This window comes from Syngnathus acus, chromosome 13 (genome assembly GCF_901709675.1).
Source record: "Syngnathus acus chromosome 13, fSynAcu1.2, whole genome shotgun sequence".
Taxonomy (NCBI): Eukaryota; Metazoa; Chordata; class Actinopteri; order Syngnathiformes; family Syngnathidae; genus Syngnathus; species Syngnathus acus.
In genome coordinates, this window is record NC_051098.1 from 4,450,722 (window position 1) to 4,470,693 (window position 19,972).

Here is a 19,972-nt window from a genome sequence, read left to right on the forward strand (position 1 = left end):
TTTAGACCTTCATTTGCTAAAAATCTCATTATCGGGACAAAATGAGGCAATTATTTTCAAAATGTTTTCCAAGTAACATCAAGTGAATTCTAAACTTTTAGTGGTAAGCAATCACTAAGGGCCTTTTCTATTACTCTCCCGCCACGGGTGACCCATTCACCTGACAAGTACCTGGTTCCTCTTTTTGGTGCAGGAGATCGAACTCAATTTTGGGGAATTTGATTGAGCTCCAATGGATGTCATCGTATTTCATTCATAGATATGACAACAACGTTCACCGAACCCTCTGAATCATTGTAGGGTTCAATTCATTGAACAAATTATCCATATTCTTATCATCTTTAAAGTTGTTCCATGTTGTCTGTTTTTGCCACCCCAAAATACAAGTTGTGTTTTTTATAGTGTTAGACTGCTACAAAATGAAGAGTAGTAACTATAGTATAAATTCTGCTCAAGGTAAGAAAGTATTTGGAGTTCATTATTTGTCACCTCCGTTTTATTAATGTACACTTATGCAGCACAAATAAGTTACATAAGTAGTCAGACCAGTTACATAATTAATCAAATGGTCTGATTCAATGGTCATATTTTCTTATACTATTTGTATTTCCGTATACTTTGGAAAATGGAAGGATAAGTCTTACTTATGTTAAAAGATAAAAGCAACATTTATTTTTATTATTATTTTTATTAATTAGAAATTCTACTGTATATAGCCAGTGTTTGCTAACACATTCTGATTATAAAAACTATATACTGGTACTTTTTTAAATTATTGACTGTTATTCCCATGTGTTGAGGTTTTGAGAATTTTCACATTTCATATTAGGACCTAACACTCTGAGATTTGAGGATCACTGGGGTAGTGTTAAATTAAAAAAATTCAGAAATGTTGAACAGATGTTCTCAGTCCAAATTGATTTCAATTTATGTCTTGTTTTGCATTTTAATTATTTTTTTTATGCTTTTAAGGAAGGCGAAATCGGAAAATATTCGCATATGAGGGTCTGAAATTAGAGGATTTTTAGAAGATTAAAAAAATATATTTTATGAATTGTTCATTGCTCCTTTTTACTGTTTTTGTGTCCAATAAGCTTGCTGGCAAAAATGTTTTACTAAATGTTTTACTCATCTAGCTTCTTATGCTTTACGGTCATTGTGTTTTACATCAAACCGAGTTTGACAGTTTGGCCATTTAGTTCTGTAGCCACTGTGGAGAGTAGCATCCTCCTACAACACTCAAACCCACACACACATATAAAATGATGGCTTTACCTCTGACCTCACTTCTTCCCCAAGGTAAGATGGTATAGGCTCCAACTTGTCCTACAACCCTAAGAAAACAAATGGTATTGAAAATGGAAGGGTTTAAAATTTATACACACAAATCTTACCTATAGGTCCAGATTATACATATATTTCTCTAGACTATGATGTGGAATTAGTAGCATTACCTGCACTGCTGTGAGCACCTAAAATTTTACTAAGATCACATCAAACATAGTTTCACTTGAAAGGTTCTATATAATGTATAGGACAATTGGGAGCACATAATGAGTGTTGTAATATTTTATTAAAAAAGCAAACTTGTCATGAGTATGAAAATAAATCTGAGGAATTTAAAAAAGTCTGATAAATTCAGCCACTTCATCCATCGATTATCCATTTATCATATCCATGCCACCCTCGCTTAGAGTTACAAGCAGATCCTTACCAGGTGCTTGAAAAGCAATAAACTTGTCATCATAAAACATTATAACACATTTCAGTGCTCATTGCAATATTGCTCTTGAAATAATTCTCTTCCATGAGGCAAGGGTATGCATAGTCTGTGGAAGGGAAGTAAGGCGAGTATTCAGTAGCGCAGAAGCTCTCCTGTGGGTCGGCCCAGCACTGAGGCAGGCAGTAACAGTCCTGAAGGGTGCAGTGCTGGTTGTGGTAGTGCTCTGAGGAGTAGCTAATGAAGTTGCACTCCATCCTGGTGGGCGAATCGTAGCAGGAGGAAGAGGAAGATGAGAAAGAATCCTGCGGCGAGTAGCTGTTGTGATCCACTGGGCTGCACAGCTTTACTGACTCTGGTGAGGAGCAGGGAGCCTAAAAGAGATGATTGCAGTTTAGTGAATAATGAGATTCCAGTATTCAAAACCACAAAAACAAATATGATAATTACAAGGGAAAATGCAGTTTGCAAATACAGCGGCTCATTTCCATCTTTAAACTGCAATTCAGTTATTTTACAACAATTTCACACAAGCAAGCGTAATCGTCAGATATGTCTAAAAACTCTGTATTCTACGCATGTTTTAGGATGGACCTTTCTGAATGGTCAGAATAATAATAAAATTAACTATGATATTATTATTTTGAGAAATTGCTAACATGTTCAGTCTGCATATGCTGCATCAAGGCAATTTTGTGGGTTACAATGACTTGGATTACAAAGAGTTTACACAGTTCTAACGTAATCATAGTTTCTTGACATTTACGAGTCATCATTATTAATATTAATCAATAATTATTAATAATATAATTAATTATTATTATTAACAGCAATGAAAGGTAATCTAATTGGACCATTTTTTTTCAGAATCCTATCAAACTGATTAAAAATGTTTGTGACGCCTGTTGTAGTGTACATGTACAATGTACATTTGGAAGACAAAGAAATTATAGTTGTTCAGACAATTATCTGAGCTAATGCACAAAATAACTTGTTTCAAATTGCCCCTTTATTTTGTTCATCAAATTAGTTGAGCTGCAGGAGAGAGGTGTGTGGTAGTCTTGGAAATAGCTGGTGTGCCGCGGTGCATTCTGGGACTTGCAGTACTTAGTTAAACTGGCCAGCGGTCTGATTGGCCTGTTGTATATTTTAAGACTGATTTTTGAGTTGTTGTTTTTTTTTTTTAAGACGCAGTTAGTCAAAATCATAAGCATAAGATGCATTATTCATACTACCAATAGTAGTATTTTCGAGGTTTTACGATGAACAATAAGTCTGCTGTGCAAACGTACCAGCCCGGGGCCATAGTTGTCTGAGTCCAAGGCAAAGCCGTGACTCCAGTGCAGCGGCAAGGACGGAGGGAGAGGAAGGGAGCTGTTGTAGCAACCATCACTGTCGTTGATCATGTTGCTTCCATTGTAGCAGTCAGGAGACATAATCGTGTCCCCAAACGACTGCTGGCTGCACGTAAAGCTGTTCCCCCGTGCCTGAATGCTGCACCCGTTGTCGGGGACTGTGAAGGAGGCGGGGCGAAGCTGCACGGCGGTCGAGCTGCAAGTACCGGGGTCCACGATGGAGGCGGCGGTGGCATCCACATAGCGACCTGCGTTTAGAATAAATAACTAAATAAATAAACTTGCAAGTTGTGAATTTAAAAAAAGTCCAACATTCCACCATGAAACAGTGACATGGAAATGGAAAAACCTTCAAGTTTAACGAGTAAGTTCATCTAATTAGTGGGAGGGGCACATTCTCACCCTCCCCAAAAAATTGCGAGTCAATGCTGCTAACCCTATATTTTCTAGTGCTCTTGAAAGGGTTAAAAATCAAAGAGGGGCTGTAAATAATCGTAGGTCCATCTGAAACACTTTGCTATAAATACAAAAAGGCTTAAATTGTAACTTTAGACCCTTTCACAACCAGTACGTAATTGAATGCCCAGATGCAGAATTCTCTCCCACCTCTTTTTGACAGGTAGAGCATCTACTAATTAACAAGGAAACATTTGACTGGGCCCATAATTTAAGAGAGTGATGTCACGGCATCACCAGCGGACAAAAAAATGTAGCCAACATTTATAAATAGGAGTACGGCGCACTTCCAGTTGTATTGTCTGCTTTTGCAATGGTTTGATACGACTGTGGAGACTTACTTGGAAGAGGTGACGCACATAAAGCCTGAAGATCCACGCAGTGTTGGGATAGCTATATACCAGAGAAAATGCAACATTTAAACAGGGGGATGGCAGAAGCATTTTTCGAAATCTGTTTTGTCTTCAAAGTGTGATCAGAATTACATGTGCAGTGCCAGTATATGTGTACATAACATTGTTTGAGTGTGTTTTGCTGGGAGGGCACTCATTAATTTGCATATAAAGTATATTTCTGTTAGCGACCCTTGATACGGATTACAAGCAATACAGTGACATGACTAATATTTGCTGAGAGTGGAATTACCGTTTTCACTTTTTTACAGTTGGCCTCGCGGGCTCTGTGCCTCTGCAGGAGCTCTTTGACTGTGGTCTTAACCCTCACTCCTTGGTACACCCGGGGCTTATCTGCAATGGGGGGGTTAGGGTTAGGGCTAGGACACTCCTGTTTGCCTAATAGTGGACAATAACAAACATCCGCTCGGCTCCCAGCCTCCCCCCAACAACTGAACCCCATCCTCGGAAATCCCGGAAAAAAAATCTCTTTTAAATATATTAAGTATTTGTTTGTTTCTGATTTATTGTGCGCTCATGTGTGAAGAACACATTTTTCTCTCACACAAAAAACATGTGACATACAGCATTAAAGTTCATATAGCGTGAAGGTATTTGGAAAGGTGCACGTATTTTACGCATGGAAAAAAAAATAATAATAATTTTGCACATTTGCTTTTATTCAGCAAGTTCTTTTCCGGTTTTCATCGTGCGTTTAAACGCGTAAAAGCGCGCACCGTCACATGCTATATTCCGGTGAGCCCCGTACGCTCTTCCCCGGTCAACGCGCCCCTTTCCAGCTATTATTGAAACTTCCGACCACGGAGCGAGTGCACGCAGCTTTCACTCCACTGCTCGACGCGCTCTTTCAACCACCTCACCCAAACAAGAAAATGTCGGTAAGATGTTGAAATTATGCGACTGTAAGTGTACATATATGCTCTTATGTGTAATGGATTGAAATGGCGGACATCGATCTGAGGTGTAAATGTGTTTCATTCATTCCGGATCGTTGATACTGTAGAAAATCGCGCCGCGTTTGCGTAAAATACAGATTTGGGGTGGAGGGGGGAGTGTTGCTTAATCGAGTCGAATAATCTCCTTCCATTTGTGGAAAAGCAATGAAAATGTTTGTGAGAAAACTCAACTCTTCAGAATTTGATAGTAAAGTTGTGATCTTATTTTGTTTTTTGTTGTTTTCTTATTTTATTATGATGTCTGTGCTGCGTGTAGTCAAATTGCCATCTCCGATCTCTGTTACTATATATTCAAATCAACCTGCACAGTTTCTGTTAGCGAGATGTGTCTTAAATTCCTCTGAATGGGAATAAGGATCCAATGGAAATCGTTGCAGATAAGCGGCTGATTTATGCCCAAAGGCTCAGAATAGTCAGGAATGCCGAATTGATAAGGCGCTAATCAGAAAACGAGGAACACCATCTGATAAATATTCATGCATCTAAATGCTAGTCCATGATTTGTCTTAAACGTGGCAAATGGAGAGCCAAAATTAAACGGCAGACACAGCCCACTGTAACTCGTTTAGTCATAATCGCCTGTTACACAACACCATAAGACAAAGAAAGAAAACTGTCCAAATGTTAGTTCTTTTTTCGATAGCCCGTTGAAAAAAAAAACTATATTGTGCTCTGAAAACGCAAGATAACACATAATAAAAACAACTAAATAAATGATAAGATTAGTAAGAGGCAGCACAGGGTAATTTGAATAAAAAAGACTCCCCTGCTGAACTCAGAAATATAGGTGGTATCAAAATGTAAATATGTGTTATCTTTTGTTAACTTGGCAATATGTCCAACTTTGAACGAAATTAGCTGTTGCGAAGTGAAAGGGAAAACACACCCGCGCATGGTTTCCTGAATGCTTTACTTTTCATTTCAAGCTTCACTGGTGTTCTCTTTTGTGTTTTCCAGGAGAAAAGGGTACAAATGGATTGGACTTGGTGAAAATTCTTCTCCAAACTCACCAGACATGACGACAGAGATGATGAAAAGTTTCCCTGATGAAGACCCGTGGGGCTCCTCAATGTCCTTTTCTGCCTCAGCACAATGACCAAGAACGAAAATTGTACAAAAGTCTCCAAAAATATCAACACAAATCTGTTAGAGCAGCGTCAGGGCATACAACAATATTGTTATATAGCTGGGAACATATTAGTTTGGGATTTTCTCCCTCCATGCCTACTATTTAAAACCCCTAGAACTCAATGATTTGACAATGATTTGATTGCGCGTTACTTTCGATTTGAATATTCAGAGGCAACCGAGTTAAATCGATTTTTCAGCAAAATTCACTAAATTAGTGCAGTCTATATGTACACTTTTAATATATCATGACTTTATTTTATATTTTGATCAAAAATAAACGGTATTTTTATTCATTTATCGTCCTTTTGCAAGATGACAGCAGCACACACCCCTCATTAAGCACTTCGGCACAGTGCGTTTTGTGCGCAATTTAAACACCACAATTTTATTTTAATACGTTATCGGATATTAATAGGGCTCAGCCAACAAGTCATTACCACGATCGGGCACATTTAAGGCTTTAATACTGAAAAACTGTGATAAAAGTGGGACTTGGGTGGGCGTGGCAAAGGGCAGTAGCCATCTTTGGATCCACGGGCCTTCAGCAAGTGCAGAAAGTGCAGAAACAAGTCCACTTATGATGGCTGAAGCGTTACGCAATCAATCTCTGTAATTAAAACATATCATTATGTTTTTTCTTGATTGTTTATGTTTTTATTTATTAACCAACTACTAAAAGATTAATAAAAATGAAGGACATGTTGACTCAGTTCAAATAAACTTTTTTCATTTACTCGTTGCTGTACATTTTTTGGGTTTTGAAAACTAGAGAAAGAAAAATATTTCATCATCCAATAATACATATTTATACATTATGTCATGGCGTAACTTACCTTTTCCTCATTTATATTAAGCAAAATGCTTATAGACAAACAATCCTTGCCATAAGCTCAAGATGAATATAATATAGTAGCAACCAAAGCACGTTTGGAATTTCGTATGTAATTTTATTATTATTATTATTGTATTTTTACCAACATTACTCATAGTAGTGGTTGTCAGCAGTAATGTATTGGAGGAGAAATCAAACGGTCTTCACACTTGGATGCTGTAAAATACTGTTGTTATTATTATTCTATGTGTAACGGCAATATTTAATTGTATTATATTGTGGGGGTGGGGTGTGATTTGCACTTTGCATACAATAATGCATTTACTTGTTTTCGGCATTTCGTTAATGTAATGCACAGTACTGTCCTTTTTCATGCAGGGACCATCGCCCACTCGCTAAGTTTAGGCGATGAAATGTCGCCCCATAGTGGTAAAAGATGAGAACGTCATCTTTCCTTCAACCCATCCTCAAATAGATTTTCTTTTCCCTCTTTTCAATCTGCCCAGTTTTATTTAATAAAACGTCATCCGCAATGATATTATGATGATGCAGTGTCTTGTAAATCTTCAGTCAATCCAAATCACCCAAAAAATATGAGCTATTTTTTTTATTAATAGGCATGTTTCCCTTATCTGGCTTCAGAGAAAATTTTATCACAAATAACTGATGCAAATACTTTTGTTGAGGTATTTCTCTTTCATTAACTGCCATTAAAGTGAAATATGTTTTATTAAACATCAGGAAAACCATCAAACTCACTATATATCATCTGTCTGTCTGTCTGTCTGTCTGTATACACACATATATATATATATATATATATATATATATATATATATATATATAAATGACTTGTATTGAACTACTGAACATGTCGAATATCTTTGTAGTTTTATGATCATATTCTGTACATAGATATGCATCACACAAAATTTTATATATTTCAAGGTCCCAACAAACCCCCAAACATGCGTTTTTATATTCAGTGACGTCAATCAATGAAAAACATCTCAGACAGGAATATGCAGAAAGTTAATAGAAAAAAAAGTCACTGATCTTCAGTGATTAAAGTTGCAACAACATGAGGGCTCTTGCACTGGAAAAGCAAATGGCGATGTTGGACAGTTGCGAGAGATATTGCCCAAAGCTGGAGGGCCTCTTCAATTCAGAACATTTGATTGGTTGACTCATGCGATGAGAATGCCAGTATAACTATTATCTTGTCTCAAGTAGCAACAAATTCTGTAGCATGATATTTCATTTATTTACTGTCAAGGATCATATTTCATTTATATACTCAATGCATGAATGAATGAATTAATGAATGACTGGAGAAGATTACCTTTAGATTAATTTAAAATGAGTATCCCCTGTAGGACCCTTAAGGTTTTTAATTTTTAATCTTGTTGAATATTCTCCACAACAAATACGTTATTCCTTGGACAATTGAAATGTTGAAGAATTATTGTTTGTAGTTGTTTTACTTTGTGGAGTTTCGAATTCCTCGCGGTGGTGCTTGATGACATCCAACCAAGATAAGGTCCATCCACTCCTCCCCGATCTGTGTCACAGACCGTTTCTCCTTAAAAAAACAACCTCAAACTCAGACATATGGGAGCCAGTCAGTAGACCTTCCTGAGCTCATAGGGTGACCAGGAGCTCACGCCATCATCCTTATCCCAGGATGTGTGAGCCTCCAAATTGAGAGGGAGACTAGTATGGCTGTCTGCTGGCTCCTCTGTGACAATCTTGGATGCCAAGTCGCTGTTCATGTAGGGGGGACAGGGGAAGGAGGAGGTCGGAGCTGAGTAGGGGTTGCTGGAGGATAACAGGTGGTAGTGCACATCCTCAAGGGCGTGCAGAGTGTAGGACTGGCTGCTGGAACCAGGGGCCACGGATGAGCCTTGGCTTGGCTGCGAGGGGCTCCCTTGGGATTCTGGGCTGGGCATGGAAGATGGGATGCTGACTGAAGCCAAGTTGTCTGGACAGAGAGCGTCTACCTGAGGAACTGGCTCTGGAATCGACTGCTCCCACGAGTCTCTCTGAGGGTGAGAGAACAAGATTAAGGTCAATATTTCCCCTCAGGCGCTGGTGGGTCCACATCAGCACGGGAGTCACTTTTGGCTCGTTCTGTAGGGATAAGTGATTCAGGAAATGGATATATGGATTCTCACAGTGTAGTACAAGCAGCACTAGTGGCATGCAGGATCCCTCTATCTAGTGGTGCAAAAAATAATCACTAATTGTTCAAAAGATGCATATTAAAGTCGCTTCAATTTGATTTATTTATTTTAGAATCCCATACATTACATTTCTTAAGTAAGTTAAGTTATAATTGTCTTTAATGTACAATTAGAATGCTGACTGAGCTTCTGTGGCTCAACAACACACTGTTTACCCAGAATGAACGTCTAAATGGCCGTTCCGACCACCTCCGCCAAACAATTCAGTTAGCTCTGCCCCACTGACTGAGGGGTGAGAGTTTGTAATTCCAATGGTCTACCGCATCGACTTGCAGTCAGGGGAACTCGTGCAATGGAAGACGAAAGAAAAAAAAGGTAGTGGTTGCAGTTTGATGATGCATACCCCAGTTCTTGTTTTTTAATATTTTGTTATTCAACTTCCCAGTTCTGGTGTGATCGTCATGAACCAACAACAGTAATGAATGCATGAATGAATGACAGAATGACCGAATGAATGAATGAATGAATGAATGAATGAATGAATGAATGAATTGAAATGACAGACTGACTGATTGAAATGACTGACTGACTGACTGACTGACTGACTGACTGACTGACTGACTGACTGACTGACTGACTGAACAAAACAGCGCATCTGGGCTTGTATTTTTCTGCAAATATCACGTGACTATTTTCCAAGTGTCCAACATGACAGTACATATCCATCTTTCTGAAATCTCTCATGGGGTAACGAATATATTAGAAACATCCAGTAAGAGACTTCCGTTACAATGCTCTCATTGGTTATAATGGATTTCACTTCACACAGCATTGTGGTGCAAGCACAATGTCATCATAAACGACTTCTAGCATTCCCACAGATGACTAAGTAAGTGTATTGCAATTGGTACACATGTAGTCATTGAGCCAGGAATTTTGTGATTCGCTGTTTGTCCCCCTTCAAGGATCATTGGCATTCGTTTATCCAACTATCTCGTAACAATGAATGCAAATCAAATGAAAAGAAGCACATAGTATGTAGATTTAGATCAAGATTTATACTATATTTACATGAATAATCAATATATACACTACCGTTCAAAAGTTTGGGGTCACAAAATTGTTTGGGTGACCCCAAACGTTTGAACGGTAGTGTATATATTTATTTAGATAATTATTTATAGATTATATATATAATCTTCTGTGTAAAAAATCTTATAATATATATGTATACTTATATTCATAGATTATATATAATCATATACAAATATAAGATATAATTTATAATATTTAATTCATAATATTTTATTATAATAATATTTACACTACCGTTCAAAAGTTTGGGGTCACCCAAACAATTTTGTGACCCCAAACTTTTGAACGGTAGTGTAGATGCACACAGACACATTATAGCTGCAATGTTTTTGTTAATAATGAACAAATACATTTATACTAATTGCAATAACATGAGGAGGTTGAGCACAAAAGTGCAGATGAAAATCGTGGTGCTGCTGTCCACCATGGCGGAATGCAGACTTTGGCTTGGGGCTTTTACTTTCATAGCACTTTTCCACTTACAAGGCACTCAAAGCACTTCATACTAACATGTCTTCTACTTACTGATGACACAGCATCAGGAGCAACTGGGGCGGCGGATATTTCGACAGGGGCTGGGAGACGAATCCACATGCTCGGGGTTATGAGACGACCACTCTTACTACTTATCTTTGCCCTTTCTCTATTGAGTTTTTTTTTAATTCCCATGGAGATAATATGACTTTTTTGGTGAAGGAATCTTTAGAACCATTTTTTTTTTAAATGAACTGATTCTAAGTTCAGTACACTTAAACGAAACAGGCATATCACCCACGGTCCTCCCTCTGGCTACATTCATATTGCAAGGCTTGATGCCCAATTCAGATCCTTTACTAAATTTGATCATTTCACATACTCGTTCACATTAACCCAATGCGACTTCTAACGTGAACGCAACTCATCCGTGAGGTGACACCTACTATGTGCATAAAGCACAACCTTAAGTGACTGTGTAAATACCAGATCCAATAGGGTTTGTTGAATTGTTAGTGACACTTATTATTTAGATTTACAGATTTGTACACCCACACAACATATCACATACGTACGACCCCATGCACACCTACACGGAGCCAGGACAATGGAAAGAAAGCGGTACATTGACCAAAGTCAACAAACTCGAACAAATATTTTATGTCTGTGGGAGCGTTTTGCTATATTTGAATGTGGATCATGTCTTGTCTTAACTGTGCGGAGAGGAAATTAAGGCTACAACAGTAGTAATAAGGAACAATATAATGTGTATTGTTGTTTTGTATAGGATCCCAATGATGTTTGACTGTTTTCTTTTAACTTTTTCTATATGAGACTTCCAACATAATTTTGCATCAGTTACTACTCTAATAATTTATTTTCATACAGGCTACTCTTTCTATGTCAGTTAAGTTTACCATAATTTTGACTTGGTGTTTGGTTTGCCTAGTGCCAAAGATAATACACTTTGTTTTGTTTAAGTTAATTGTTAAGATCAAACCATTTTTAATGTGTTCAATTTATTTCTCACAGTAGTCAGAAGCTGTTTCAGATGTTCTCTGGAACAGTAGAATTATGTCATTGGCAAATAGGACACTTTCAAGTATTTTTGAGACTTTTTTAAGAAATTTATTTTTCACAGTAGTCAGATGTTTCAGATTCTCTCAAAAACGGTAGTGTTGTGTCATCGGCGAATGGAAAACTTTTAAGTAGTTTTGAGCCACTGTGGATATCGTTCATATACAATATGAATAATTTAGGTCCTAGCATAGACCCTTGAGGCATTCGATGAGTGAGCTTCAATTGATAATGATTTCGAATTGTTCAACTGTACATACTGGTATCTGTTTTCTAACTAACTTTTCAACCATTCATGTCACGCCTCTTATGCCGTATCTCTCTAATTAATGGTATTAAAGCCAAGGCCCGGGGGCCAGATACGGCCCGTCACATTATTTTATGTGGCCCACAAAGACAAATTGTGTATTGACACAAAGTCGATCTTTGTGTCAATACAAAAATTACAAATCGTCTTTACTTTTAAAAAATAGATATTGTTTGCAATTTATTATTACCATCCATCCATCCAGAGGCGTAGCCAAGCCGGGGCGAGCCGGGGCGGCGCCCCGGTTAGGACTCCCTGCGCCCCGGTTGAAAAAAATCGAGCTTTTTCGATTCTTCATTTTCATGCCGTTTTTTTCTTTCGGTCTTGCGCGAATGTGCTTGCGCTATTCTATGTGCGCGATGTTATCCATTCACCGTTTGCTTCCCGGACCCGGATGTTGTTTTAGCGATCAGTGAACGGCGTGGGTGATGTTCGATTTCTTTTCCTGTGGACGTGCGCCCCTACTGGAAAAATTCCTGGCTACGCCTCTGCATCCATCCATTTTCTATACCGCTTGTCCCCACGGCGGTCGCGCTGCATTGAACCACCGCTTGATAGTCAGTCTACTAGGAGGCATGGTTCTATTTTTGTCAAATTGGCGCTATATTGGCAAATTCTCAGATTTTTTTTTTTAACAGCCACGCGCACACACAAACGCACACGCAAAGATTCCTACCATATATACATGTGATGACTCTCCACTGAAGGGTGGCAAAAGCGAAGATAGGGCCGAAGAAGGGAGAAAAGATCCCCCAGAGCCGGAGAAGGTGGTGGTGGTGTTGCGGTATTCACTGAAAGTGTCAGGATAGTAGGTGTCAATGAGAGAGAAGCTTGAGGTCTCACAGCCCAGTGGTCTGCCTCCAAAGGTAGACGGGTACACATCTGGTGAAAACTGCTTGGTAGATGGACTAATGTCCGAATCCGATATACAAGGCCGCCTCATGCTGTAGTAACTGGGTAACATATGAGATCCTGTAGGGAAGAAGGGAAGTGGTTAGTAAAACAATCCAATCAAACAGACTGTTATTAACGGAGTCCACTCTGGAAATATGATGATACTCTACTAATTTGCAATACATACTAATTTAGCAATATGTTTGCCATTGTAGTTTTTAATAGGTACTTGTAGAACTACATTTCTCGTTTTATACAAGTGGTTCTATTTTTTTCCATCCATCCATTTTCTCTACCACTTGTTCTTATTAGGGCTCCAAGTGAGATGGAGCCTATCATGGATGTTGAGAAAAAGTCAGGGCATCCTGGACTGGCCGCCAGCTAGTCATGTTATATTTCTGTTCTAGTCATTTAGCTTAATGAGAAATGTCGCATTAGAAATCAATCAGAATGGCACAGTAATGCAACTATAATGATAATAACGAACAACATGATTCTTGCGATCTTAATATTTCGAAAAGTTTGTAAAGTAAACAATCCATTTAAACATTAATTCATTCAAGTTGTGTTTTTCTCAGAGTGGATAACTCACCTGACATTTGAATGAAAGAAGGTGGAGTTGTTGAACCACTCTGTTAAGGAAAAAAATGATCCATGAATGACATTAAAATGCATTTTTTGTTTTTACTTTTGAAAGCAAATAATGTCACAGGTATTTTTTGTACCAGGTAAATAACTCAGTTGAAATGAACACACACACAGAATGACAATCAAGGTCCACAAATAGCTTTAAGACAATCAAGAGAAATGAAAGAATATGAGTTATTGTCACAGCAGAGTGAGTATCATTTCCTCTGTTGGAATCGGAAAATGTTCTAAATTTGACTGCTCAACATGCAAAATTGAGCTAGTCAATAAGCAAAAAGGAATTAATTTTTTTTAAATAAGGCAATAAGAAATAGGGAAAAAGTACAGTAGGTGACTGAAAACTGCTCCCCAAATCTCAAGCTGGATCTAATATGCCACTACATTTGTCACATTTTACAGTCATTTGTTACATTCGTACATTTGCTCAATATGAAAACTGCATTGAAATAAGGTAAGGAATTCAATTGACAAGTTTTGACGAATCCCGTTTAGTCGTTTAAATTTGAGCTTTGATTGTAATAGATATTATATGAAATATCTAGGCCTTTTAAGACCTGAAAGACTGAGTTTAGCAGCATGTGGGGCGAAAGACAAGAGATAAGCTCTCCTGTTTGCATACTGCCAACATGAAAGAGTCGATAATATTAAGCACATGTAGGCTGTGAGGCAAGCAAATTTTGAGGACAGAATTTGAATGTGATTTGCCAATGCTAAGACTTCCTCTTATGCCCCAGGTACGGCTCAGTGCATCTCTGAAGGCTGTGTATGGAAATCAACATGTTTAAGTTCAGACTGCGTGAGTGGCTGTCTGGTTACATGCCATCCTTTCTTTGGAAAACACAACTAATGCAAACAATGCTATCTTAAAAAGCAGAGATTTATGATTATTTAGTTATTAATAATTGAGTTAATAATTCTATTAATAATTTTGTTCTTAATCATTTTATATTGCATCATTAATTTGTGATTGTTTGCTGTTATGGTGTATTTTGGAAGACAACATGCATAAAGTTACCAACAATAGTCTGTCCCCTTTCCAAACAGTAGACAATTCACTGTGTAGTCAGTAGTTTGTGCTGCACTCTCGATAGCCTTCTATTCTCAAGAATAAGGGATGGCATAAATGGACATAAAGGCATTGATGGATGGCTTTAGCAGCCCTCTGTGCATCACCTTTTGTAAACATAAAAGTAAACAGTGTAATGAAAAGCCACTGAACTGGAGACAAAATACCATCACAAACGAACACACGCATATGTTGGCTTGCTCTTTGGCCGTAGTATAAAAGCATGCAATATATTAAAACGCCCTAACCACCTTTTAAAGCTCCTAGTACAGTAAATGCCTAGGACCACCTGTGGCAGTTAGAGAATGAAAGATGAAATTGTTAAAACTTACAATAAACAGAGCACTATGTTGGCTACATGCATGATAAACTGTACAAGCAAGCAAAAATCATCGGCTGTAGTGTACTAAATATTGATTGAAAAGTGGTCATGGTGGTAGTGTAATATTATCACAGTAACATTGATCAGTTACCATCTTGTACAAACTCGTCAGTACACTAATATCTATCCATCCATTTTCTACATAGCTTGTCGCAGGCGTAATGGAGCCTATCCCAGTAGTTATCGGGCAGTAGGCAGGGGACACCCTGAACCGGTTGCCAGCCAATCGCAGGGCACACAGAGATGAACAATCATCCGCACTCGCACTCAATGGGCAATTTGGAGTTCTCAATCGGCCTACCAAGGGAGGTGGGAGGAAACTGGAGTGCCGGGAGAAAACCCCCACGGGCACGGGGAGAACATGCAAACTTCACTCAGGGAGGGCCAGAGGTGAAATCGAACCCACACCCTCCTAACTGTGAAGCAGACGTGCTAACCAGTGCTCCACCATGCCACCTCAGTACACTAATATGATTAGACAATATTTTATTTTGAAGTTAAGTTATACACTTAATGGCATGATGATTCAAAAGGTAAAAAAAGTATATATTTTTTCTTTTTTGTGGGGGAGATTTAAAAAAATTAAAAAAAACATTTCATATACTGAACATTTCTTAAAATTCTTTGGCAAGGTTGTTAACAACTAATGTCTGGGGTGTGTCAAATGTAGAAGACATCTATTTTCACTTTTCATTTTGCCCACCCTTAGTTCACAGTCCACAATTATACCTTGCTTCAGCTTTGGAGAAAATTCAATCACTTTTCAGATGAATATTAGTTCAATTTCAACGTAAGTGTGCTTTATTCATTTGTCCTCAGCATAGATTTAACTGTTCCCTCTGAGATACAGCGAATTGTTTGTGTGTCATATCCATCCAACCATTTCCCACTGCTTATACTGTTTAGGGTCCCGGGTGGGCTGGAGCCATTTACACTTAACATTGAGCAATAGGTGGGATACAACTTGGAGCGGCAACTATTCACACTTACTACATCCATAGCTTCAGTATATGCAATTAACAGTCTTTGGTTAACCTATAAAAAATCCTTTTTAATGTGAGAGAAAGTGAAACACCCTCAATACAATTCAAGAACTGGACTCAGAACTGTGAGGCAGGGGTCCAAACCACATGCCAAACCTTGCTTGCCCTTCCCTAATTCATATACGTAAATAAAAGGCATATTCATTTTATGATTGTCTGACTTCAACATAAAAGCAAACGCTGTCCTGCACCAACATTGTCTTGCTCGTGCATGTCCATGTCTAAAGCTACGCCTGACTGCCAGTGAGAATGTGTGTTGTTGTGAGGCAACAATAGAGAGCTTGTCTGTGGCCTGTGCAAGGCCACGGACAATGCAGGCCTGCAGGTGTGTATGGCTCTAACTTTGCATAGACAGCCTCCTTCACGAGCTTTTCGCTCTCTCTCTATGACATCCGTCCACCAGTTCCCTCCTCCACCCGACAGAAGGTTTTTGGAAAGCATGGCCATCACCATTGCTAGCATTGTATGAGTGCTCTTTTGTTATCCTCTCAGCACCATGCTTAGCTATTTACAGATTGGCTTTGCAAGGGCATGACAGTTTTTCTAAGCAAAGAAAGCTGGTGGCGGGGTGGGGGGGTTACAAGATAGACAATAGATTAACCATGGATGGGTTCGTGCACATAAGCAGCTTGAACATCAACAGAAGGGGAGCTTTTTAAAGGGCCACCAGCAGAATGTCAACTGTGGTTGTGAAGTTTGGTCAGGAAGAAAAAAAGGTGGGGAGAGACGGGAAGGGACGAAAGCAAAATGCTTTTTAAAATGTTGTACTTACACTGTATCTTGGGCCATGTGTCTGTCGAGATCGTTTCTCTGCCAACAGGTCTTTGACTGTGTGCTTGACTCGGACGCCCTGGTACACTCTCTTTGAATATTCTGTAAGGTAATAAAATAGTGTGATTAAACATGGTACAAATGCAAAAGTGGTTTTGATGTCTCTGATATTGCACCTTCATACACAGTAATGATTATTGCTACAAATGTGTTGATTTGAATGTATCATAGTTTTAGCTGTGGAAGGAATAAGGCCAGATTGCACCAAGCAGGTTTAAGTACATTGAATTATTTTGTTGCACCAAAGTTTAAATCTAGTTTGAAAATAAAACAGATTAAGTTTAAACCTCCCTTTAAATTTCGCTTTATTGTTTAATCCTGTTGCACCAGAACTTTAAACTACAATTTCAACTGTGATCAAGAATTTTTACACAGACAGTTGGGATGGTTTAACTTTAATTAATTGCACTTTTTGGTGTATGAAGCTAAAACAAGCGAAATGATGGACAGGCATAAGCCACTTGAAATTTATTTTAAAAAAAAATAGTGAGATACTGGTTTATCAAGTAAACAGTTCTGGAGCTGAACTTGAAGACTGGAGTAACTGTCATACATGACAGTGACAGAAATGTCGTTGTACCACCAATGCTACAACTGTGGCCATTGTTTTTAAGTTTTCCAGCATCTTGTTTCTCGATCTGTTATAACTGTCATACACTTGTTGCCACACAGTATGTTTCTTTTTTTGCCCTGCTGTTGTCTGTTTTCTTGTCTTTTATTTTCTTTGCTCCATTCGGTCAACAAGTTATTGTCAAAGGAGGAAAAGTTTTAGCTTCTCTGCCGAGCTATTCTGGCAGCCAATCAAGTTAACAAGAAACGTTAGGAAACTAGCTAGCAACAATAGCCCATATCCTAAATGTCCATGCTCACATCTCATGGAGTGGTGAAGGTCAAACGCCACTCCCTCATTAGGGCTCTCAAAATTTGATGGCGACAAGAAAAAGTGTCAAACCCACAGTGTCTGGATACAAATGTCTTTGCAACCTCAAATGAACTTTGAGGAAAATACAACTTTCGCTACATTCTTTCGCTATACTCGCAAATCAAATGCCGGCCGCTCTGAGATATGGGCTGTAATGTTTAATAATAATAATAACAATAATGATAAAAATAATTTTAAATAAAACATTACCCCTTGGGTGGCACGTCCGCCTCACAGTTAGGAGGGTGCGGGTTCGATTCCACCTCCGGCCCTCCCTGTGTGGAGTTTGCATGTTCTCCCCGGGCCCGCGTGGGTTTTCTCCGGGCACTCCGGTTTCCTCCCACATCCCAAAAACATGCTTGGTAGGCCGATTGAAGACTCCTAATTGTCCCTAGGTGTGAGTGCGTGTGCAAATGGTTGTTTGTCCCTGTATGCCCTGCGATTGGCTGGCAACCGGTTCAGGGTGTCCCCCGCCTACTGCCCGATGACGGCTGGGATAGGCTCCGGCACTCCCGCGACCCCCGTGGGGACTAAGCGGTTCAGAAAATGGATGGATGGATGGACATTACCCCTTGGGACTTGACAGTAGTGTAACAGAGTATCCAGTATATTTAATTGCATAATTAAATCCATCCATCCATTTTCCGAACTGCCTATCCTCACGAGGGTAACGGGTGTGATGGAACCTCTCTCAGCTGACTTTGGGCAGTAGGTGGGGGACACTGAGAACTTGTCGCCAGCCAATATGTCACACATATAGATGAGCAACCATTCACACTTGAAAACACACTCACAACCACGTACGGACAATTTGGAGTGGTAAATCGGTTTTTGGAATGCGGAAAAAAAACGGGGCACCAGGTGAAAACCCACGCAGGCACGGGGGGTAACATGCACACTCCACACAGGAAGGCCGGAATCTGAATCAAACCATGCACCTCTGAACTGTGAGGCGGACGTGCTAACTAGTACGCCACCATGCCGCCCTGCTTAATTAAGTTTTTAATTTAATTACAATACCTACAATAATCCCAATACATTTGGTTGAACTCAGATTAAATTGGGAGAAATTTGGGAGAAATTTCAAAAAACTTGATTTTAAATTTTAAATGTTGTCAGAAATCTGGTTAACTTTAAGAACCTAACTCTTTTTAAATTTAGTTTTACTAATCTCTGATAAGAGCTAATCCTAGATTCAATTTAACCTCGTTGGTGGAACTCATCCTAACTCTTTGAGAATCATGTATAAATGTCTTGGAAATTGGTCAGTGCAAATGGGGCGCGGGTATGACAACTGATTTTTGCATGGCATTACATTTAATTAAAACTTCAATTTGATAAAGATTACACACATTGTTGGAACTTGAATATTAAATATGGAGTAGATGGTGGTACCTATTCGTAGTGTTTTCAATGACAGAAAGATTTTAATGACATTAGTAATTCATTAGATCTAACATTGTGCACAATATTTTAGAAAAGCCCCACATATGGAGTTTTAATGGAGAAAATATAATTCTGATTATTTGAAGAAAAAAAAAATGCATGCATGAGGGACATCATTTTTTACGATACGTAGATTAGATTATTACAAAACCTATAACCAATACAAAATGATAGAAATAACACAAATTATTCAGACCTGAATATTTGGAAAAGTTTAAAAAGTACATTTCGTCAAAGAAAAGGAAAACAAATCACATACATATAATAGAAGTAGAAGTTGCTTACCAGTGTCCATGATGTTGTTGTTCAGTCTGACACACACATACACACAGGTAGCCCTCTCTATTCTTCTGCTGTATTTGTCTACGGTAACTGAATACCAATGTTGAGCACCATCGTGAGTGGTGTGCCTCCGTGAGAGCTTTAATCACGTCACGGAACATGCCACCATACTTCATCACTGCAGATGTGAAGTGTGAGCTTTTTAAAACCTATTTGTTTAAATGCAAATATTTGGTAAGGACGTTTTATGGACTATTTGCATCCACATTCAAGATTCTGCGTTACAAACATTGTGTACATGGCAGTGAGGTCGGCATTTGACCATACGTTCTGTAAATGACGGCCGTGGCTCAGGCAGTAGAGTGGGATGTTCAGAAACCGGATGGTCGGCAGTTTGAGCCCATTTCTGTCTGAGCCACGTGTCATTGTGTCCTTGGGCAAGACACTTCACAAACCTTG

The 19,972-nt window shown here is 38.8% G+C and overlaps 2 protein-coding genes and 1 long non-coding RNA gene across 3 annotated transcripts; 1 reads left to right on the forward strand and 2 right to left on the reverse strand.

The window, feature by feature from the left end:
• Nucleotides 1–1,554: 1,554 nt before the first annotated feature.
• colca2 (colorectal cancer associated 2) lies at nucleotides 1,555–6,751 on the reverse strand. The gene is made up of 5 exons (XM_037267898.1): nucleotides 5,911–6,751; nucleotides 4,177–4,277; nucleotides 3,873–3,924; nucleotides 3,013–3,323; nucleotides 1,555–2,094 (listed from the first exon to the last, which is right to left on the reverse strand). The coding sequence occupies exons 1-5, from the start codon at nucleotides 5,915–5,917 to the stop codon at nucleotides 1,744–1,746; spliced, it is 822 nt and encodes a 273-aa protein (XP_037123793.1). The 5' UTR covers nucleotides 5,918–6,751; the 3' UTR covers nucleotides 1,555–1,743.
• LOC119132536 lies at nucleotides 4,297–6,673 on the forward strand. The gene is made up of 2 exons (XR_005099896.1): nucleotides 4,297–4,822; nucleotides 5,858–6,673. It is a non-coding gene; the product is annotated as an uncharacterized LOC119132536 (long non-coding RNA).
• Nucleotides 6,752–8,361: 1,610 nt separating the features above from the next.
• si:ch211-213d14.1 (uncharacterized protein C11orf53 homolog) lies at nucleotides 8,362–19,690 on the reverse strand. Its single transcript, XM_037268225.1, has 5 exons — nucleotides 19,517–19,690; nucleotides 16,805–16,905; nucleotides 13,486–13,525; nucleotides 12,676–12,971; nucleotides 8,362–8,905 (listed from the first exon to the last, which is right to left on the reverse strand). Exons 1-5 carry the CDS (start codon nucleotides 19,524–19,526, stop codon nucleotides 8,486–8,488), a joined length of 867 nt encoding a protein of 288 aa, XP_037124120.1. The 5' UTR covers nucleotides 19,527–19,690; the 3' UTR covers nucleotides 8,362–8,485.
• Between the last annotated feature and the right edge of the window lie 282 nt (nucleotides 19,691–19,972).